We start from the raw sequence: 7,500 nt of genomic DNA on the forward strand, positions 1-7,500 counted from the left end.
AGTTTTGTACGAGGGGCCGGGATGAGGGGAGGGAGGGAGGTAGATGGATATGGAGGGTGGAGGGAGGGTGATGAGGAGGAGGACGGGGGAAGGGGGAGGAGGAGGAGGAGGAGAAAGGGAAGTGGAGGAGGGGGCTCGTCGAAGAGTACTCTCCGTCCAAAAGCAAAACTGGAGGACATGCTTGAGTGTGTTTGCGCCCACGGGAGGGGGGGTGGGGTGCTGTTGGAGGGGGATGGGAGGTGGGGGAGGGTATGGCTGGGGACTGAAGAGAAGGGCGGAAGAGTGGGAGACCCAATGAGGGATAAAAAGAGGAATAAAGAAGTCAGAACAGCACATAAAGTGCGGTAATAAGAACGCGTATTTAAAAATTGACAAAACTAACATGAAATAATTCAATGAGAGAGAGAGAGAGAGAGAGAGAGGAGAGAGAGAGAGAGAGAGAGAGAGAGAGAATGATAAGGCAGGCAAATACAGAGATATATGTGTATAATATATATTATATAATATATATATATATATATATATATATATATATATATATTATATATATATTTACACACATATATATAAATATATATATATATATATATATATATATTATGATGTGTGTGTGTGTAAATGTATATACTATGATATTAACATTAAATGTTGAAGCAGAAGCTGTAAGTATACTGAGAGAGAGAGAGAGAGAGAGAGAGAGAGGCCTTCATGCCCCCTGGCTGAACTTACACACACGGGCTAAGCACAAAAAAAGAGAAAAATTACGAAGAGTAAAAGTGAAAAAGAGAAGAGGAAGATGACCGGGTGTTTAACCCACTCTCCTGCCCTTACCCACCATCCCCGACCCCCAGGCCTTATATTATATTATTTCCCTTCCCAGTTGCCCGAGATTTCGTGGAGCCTTTGCTCGGGGACTCGAAAAAGCTTATTTTTAAGTGAGAAAACAAACCCTTTCCGTCGGAGGTACTTCAGTCATGAGCTATTATACAATAACATACTCACGTCCGTCTTGCCACCCTCCTCGGTCTTAAACATCTCACAGAGGGTAAACACTGCCTCATTGCCATCTAGTTGGAGGATATTTACCCCCTCCCCACCCACCCCCACCCTCCCCTGGGAAGAAGGGGGAAAAAAGGGTGACCCTCTGACCCCTCTTCGAGTGGATTTTTGACCCCTTTTTTTGGAGCTGACCAGCCAATTTGGTGGAGGGGGAATGGAGGGAGGTGGAAGGAGGGAGGGAGGGAGGGAGGGGCCTTCCGTGTGACGAAGGATGGTTCTTCATGCATTTCATTTTCTTCCTTGAGCTTAATCCCGTTCCATTTAGCATCGGCCCGTGACAGTGACGGAGCGTCATCGTCCGTCGTCGTCGTCGGCGGCTGCTGGTGCTGGTGCAGCCTCCGCCATGCAATCATCGCATTGCAGCTCATTGCAGCTCTTTTTCGCCGACTTGGGGCTAATTGTCCGGGGATTAAAGAGAATGCTGTTCGACGACAAAACAAGGCATCGACCGCAGAAACGAACGGTCGAGCGCGCGCAGGCGAGCGAACGCCACGGAAAATGAGTGATCAATGAGGAGACATTACATTCTCTAACAACTCTTTTCTAACGTCCACTCAGATAACAGGCACCGCTTTCTGTCATAACGGGCCAACCAACCCGGCCATCTCCGCAGGAGCATGGGCCCTAAATTCGGCTGCCCGTAAGGACCACTATCCCTTGGAGAGCGCCGATCGCCGGCGTTGCCCTCTGGGTCGTAAATGCCATAGTTGGATAATGCATGGGCGAAACAGAAAAGACGCCAAAAGAGAGATTGTGGTATAAAATATGCAAGGACTTCATAACAAGCTCACGAATAACAAATGGAGTCCCAGTTTCAATTTAGTTCAGATTGAACGGTGACTTCGGAACCCCCCCCAAAGCGGGCTCTGCTCCAAACGCCACTGTCCCCAGCGCTCCCGAATCGGTACATATACGGTGGATCTGTCTACGGCATATTCATGTGTATACATACATTCATTCATCCCGTAATTCAGCGCGAGTGCATTTCGAAGATACAGTGTTTTTCCCGCTGGGTTTTGTGACCGGGGTTTCCTATGGAAGCCAATGTACACCTGCCGCAAGTGTTCACTAATACATTTGCATATAGTATATATGTGTGTGTGTATATATATATATATATATATATATATATATATATATATATATATGTATATATTATATATATGCATATATATAACATATATTTATATATATGTATATATATATATATATATTAGATATATATACATTAATATATGATATATATAACATTATATATATATATATATATATATATATATATATATATATATATATATATATATATATATATAGATAGATAGATATATACACACACATATACATACTATATATATATATTATATATATATATATATATATATATATATGTACTATATATATATACACATACTTATATATGTACCATACGTATATATATCTATATAATATATATATATATATATATATATAGATATATATAAATGATATATATATATAGATATATATATATATATATATATATATATATATATATATATATATATATATATATATATATATATATATATATATATATATATATATATATTTAAACATACCGTCTATACATCACTACATAATCGCATTTATTCCTTAGCTTATAATCGTATAATGACCACAGTACAGCAAAGCTTGACATCGCAATCCATCACATATTCGGTACCTCGTTCGGAAGTCAGTGAAATTTCATCACATCCCATTCTGCTTCATCATTCAGGAGGAGACAGATGAATCCACACAGTACCGTAAGCACCTTTTTGGAGGAAGCGTTGTCTTTAAAAGTTCGTTTCTTTCGCTATTTTCACTTTCTTCACAAGTAAATTTTTTTTTTTCGATAAACCTTCACCATAATCATACTATTTTCTTTGCGTTTTCAATTTCTCAGTATAATTTCCTAATCACTTTTCCTGCAAGATTTTTTTTTTTGTGGGGGTGGGGGTTGGGGGACCATTCGTAAACGAACGTCCCATACAATTACAAATGGAGAAAAAATAAGTGTTCCTTCGAAGAGAATTTCCTTGTAGAATATTTTGCTTACCAACTAAATGTAACTCAGTAGTGTTGTGTACACAAATAACGTGTTTCAAACGTGTCCAGTCTGAGATGATATTGTACCAAATATCAGTCAGGTAACTCTAAGTATCAAGTCCGTATTGAGCGATACACATTTCTTGTCCAAGTGTACAGCGTAAAGTCACATTAGGTCACATTAATATCCTATAAGGTCAGATACATAGGTCAATAGAATAAATTCATAAATCTAGATGTAACATTATAAATGCAAATATTATGAGCTTCATTTACTGAATATATATCTTGAATAAAATTCTTCAAATTACAAATAGAGATATATATACATATCGACATTTCAACGTTAAATATTACATTGCAAATAGCAATAATACAACGAAGTTATTCAACAGGAAGCGAAAGCGAAGTGGAGTTGGGATGGACGAGGAAACTCACTTTGGTCAAGGAAAATCTCTGTTCATCATTACAATAAATTATTAGATGTTTCTGCTGCAAATGATAAATTACACATTTCTGCAGAGCGTCAGGAATTTGAGAGTTCTATTTCCATGCGAACACAGATCATTTCCAGCAAATACTTTGCTGGTCAAAAGGAAATTGAAAAATGAACCATTTTTGTGATTTCTGCAAAATCCTGATGAAGTTATGCCTTGACCATAGGTGTTCCTCGAACGATAGTTAGTTCGTACAGAGAATTCTTCGGGATTTGCATCCTGAAGGATTTCTCCTGAGGGAAGTTGAGTGCTTCGTGGGAGCTGCTTTACACTTTCGTCAGAACAAACTACGTTACTGAGAAAGGTCAAATATTAAAATGTTGAATTTTGTTTCTTTGAACATATTGTAAAGTGGGATTTATTAAAAACCCAGATGTATATATATATATATATATATATATATATATATTATATATATGTATATTTACACATAAATATGCATGTATATGTGTAATAAATATACTATTTATATATATATATATATATTACCCCATATATGTACTATATATATTTATATACATACAAACATATATACATATACAGTAAAACCCAACAAAGCAGCCGACACGAAAGCTCCCAGGAAAGAAAGCGACAGGTAAGGTAACCTGACTTGAGGCGTAGTGAAAGAGGGTACTTCAAAAGCCAGACTTGGGCCAAGACTTACCTGGAAGAGTTCAGCGGGCATGTTGAACTGTCCCATCGATGGCGGAGGCGACTTGGGAAGGCCCAAGGAGGATCCAGACATGCTGTCGCCCTTGTCGCTGCCCGACTGTTGAGGGGGGACAAACAAAGAGGATAGGTGTTAGCTTGGGGTCACTCGTAGAGAATATTATTTGGCGGTGATTGACACAAATGTGGGTGGCAAAGGATTTGCAAGACAAGTGTAGTAATGGTAATAATAATAATTATATTATTAGGTAAAATTAAGCAACAGTAATTACATATATATATATATATATACTATATATTAAATATATATATATATATATATATATATATAGATATATATATAGTATATATATATATATATGTATATGATACACATAACAAATAGATATATATATATATATATATATATATATATATATATATATATATATATATATATATTACACTCAGTATCCTTACCACTATCTTTACAAATGACATGAAAATTTATATTGCATAGACAAGCAACATTAAAAAAGTCGTTACATCCGAAGCCTATATATATTAGATGAAATGTCATTGGGGAAATTAGACCACAGTAATACGTTTATGTACATGGATTTTGAAATACTGTTATTATTATTATTATTATTATTATTATTATTACTTTTATTATTAAATTATTATTATTATTATTATTATTATTATTGTTATAATTATTATTGTTGTTGTTGTTTTTGTTGTTGTTGTTTTGTTGTTGAAAGATATTACTGCATCAGCTGCATTTAGCTTGTAAACAGTCTTCTCTATTTTATTTTATTAGAAAAATAGAGAAGATTATTTACAAGTTAAATGCAGCTAACGCAGCAATATCTTTCAATAATACCTGTCTGAAAGAGGGCCGTCCTTCCAGTATATGTTAGTTAATTTTTATTTTTATTGATTAGTTAATTATTATTTTATTATTATTATTTTGATTATTATTAAATTATTAATTATTATTATTATCATTACAATTATTATTATCATCAGCAATAACAAACGGCCGTTACGGATGAAGTCATATGCTGGGGAAAATATCTATATTCCTTTTTTTATTATAGATGATTGAATACACAAAAAAAATTTTGGTTTGAGTTCACCAATACATTTACCCTTAGTTCTTGATGACAGAGTCAATTATTGTCTCTAAGAGTATATTTACGGATTTGATAAAGGGATATTTTTCCTAGTCTGAAACGGTATGCTATAATAGTACGCCACGATTTTGATTTATACCTATTTCAAAAATAATATATTTCCTTACAATTCCTTATGTTTCTATTTGTATCCATAATCTTGTATGGGCGTTTCCTTATTTCCATCAAATGTGCATCTTCCTTCACATCTCAATAAGTACGTCTTTGCTCGTCACCAAATCCTATTTAAATTTCTTATTTCAGCAAGACTCGTAAAAAAAAAAAAAAAAAAAAAAAAAAAAAAAAAAAAAAAAAAAAAAAAACTTTCCGAATATCACTTCGCAATTTCAACAGTAAAATATTCAAGTATTTGTAAATATCAATTCAAATCATAAGAGGAGTTTTGCCATTTGCAAAATGTCTCCTGAAGAAGCATCACTCATTGTTCAGGTCTTCAGATAGAAATTAAAGTTTAAAGTTTTCTTTCTTCTTAATATTTTGTGAATGCATTTTATTCTCTCATCTTTCAGGGGAAAAAAGGTAAATGCTGCCTTTCTTCTCAAAATACTGAAAATACTTTTTTCCTTACCAGTGTCTTTTAAGAAGTTTAGAAAATATGTTTTGCTATAGTTGACTATAACAGCAAAAGATACTCAAATTCATGTCTCTAATCTTCGTGAAGACTTCTATAATATTCAGAGCTATAATAAAATACTCAACAAAATATTATAAATTATAACTTCATTGCTTCACCTGTCATAAAATGAAAGCATTTGTGAAATGAATTTCACTAAAATCTATGAAAAATTAATGTCCTTTAAGACTGATCTGCCCAAAACAAAATAATTAGAGAACTTAATTTTTTACCAGAAACAACTTTGAAATTTAAAGCATTACATTTGCTTAGTTTATAAAAACAATTCTGTCAAGTCTCTCAAGCTGTGCGTTTCCCGTTAACCTTCTCTATTTGGAGGTTTGTAAACACATTTGCCTTTATGCATCAGCAATGCTGTCAATTCCTTGCAAACTAACTCATTGCACCAAGAAGAATTTCCATACCTTCAGCAGAATTATTTTTTTGAGAATGAGGAACTGACTTGTATTCTATACTGAAAATAAAATTGAAGATTCAGATGATTGAGCAAACATTTTGCTACTAAAAAAATTAATAAACAGATAAATGAAACGCTATATAGACAAACGATTTGATCTTAAGAACAGTATAAGGTCCTTTCCGACTCCCTTTTTTTCTCCTATAAAGTTTACGACCACTAATTTCCACTAAATAAAACTGTGGAATTTATTTCAATAATATGTATACCCGTTCACCCTTGAGAAAGAAATGAAATAAATACAAAATGAAACCGCAATTACTTAAATCAGTCAGAATATATCCCCCTTTCTTGAGGGTGGAGGATTATAATGTTTAACTATGCCTTGAATAAAAAAAAATTTTTCTTGTTACTCCAAAACATCCATTTTCACGCATTTTGCTCACAGCTTTCTAATTACCATGATTAAATTCCCATAAGTTATAAGGAAAGCCACCTAGTCCTCGAACCAGTGATCCATTCTCACAAAGGTATCGCATCTTAAAAGTCTCCATTTCACTTTCAAATTTATTATTATTATCATCATTATATATCGTTATTATTATTATTTTCCATTAATTTCCTATAAATTTTGTTGGATGGTTTTGCTTTCCATGTGTGGATGCAAACATTTTGAGACCCCTGTATATCACTTGTGCATTGAAATACATTTTAACCACTGGACAAGATTCGTATGTCTAAAAAAATTTATAACTTAAAAAAAATGGACATAAAAATTTAGAAATGCAGAAAAATATTATGTACCTAAAAATCTATAAATTACAGAAAAAAGAAACTTGTATACCTAAACAAGTAATAAGTCTTAAAAGAATAACTCGAGGAAAAGATTTGTGTACTTAAACGATTTGTATAGAAAGAATTGGGCATTCACAAAATGTTTAACCTTTGAAAAACTCTTAAGAACTTACAATAACTTCCTTGTGCATCTTACGACCCTCT

General features: G+C 33.7%; 1 protein-coding gene across 10 annotated transcripts in view; it reads right to left on the reverse strand.

Annotated features, from left to right (window-relative positions):
• The window catches only part of LOC135200070 (protein glass-like), a 1,678,662-nt gene that overhangs the window by 463,383 nt on the left and 1,207,779 nt on the right, over positions 1-7,500 (reverse strand). For all 10 annotated transcript variants that reach the window (XM_064228352.1, XM_064228351.1, XM_064228350.1 and 7 more), the window contains one exon: positions 4,288-4,392. In XM_064228352.1, coding sequence (XP_064084422.1) covers positions 4,288-4,392 — 105 coding nt within the window. The remainder of the gene's footprint in view (positions 1-4,287; positions 4,393-7,500) is intronic.

Source organism: Macrobrachium nipponense, chromosome 26 (genome assembly GCF_015104395.2).
Source record: "Macrobrachium nipponense isolate FS-2020 chromosome 26, ASM1510439v2, whole genome shotgun sequence".
Taxonomy (NCBI): domain Eukaryota; kingdom Metazoa; phylum Arthropoda; class Malacostraca; order Decapoda; family Palaemonidae; genus Macrobrachium; species Macrobrachium nipponense.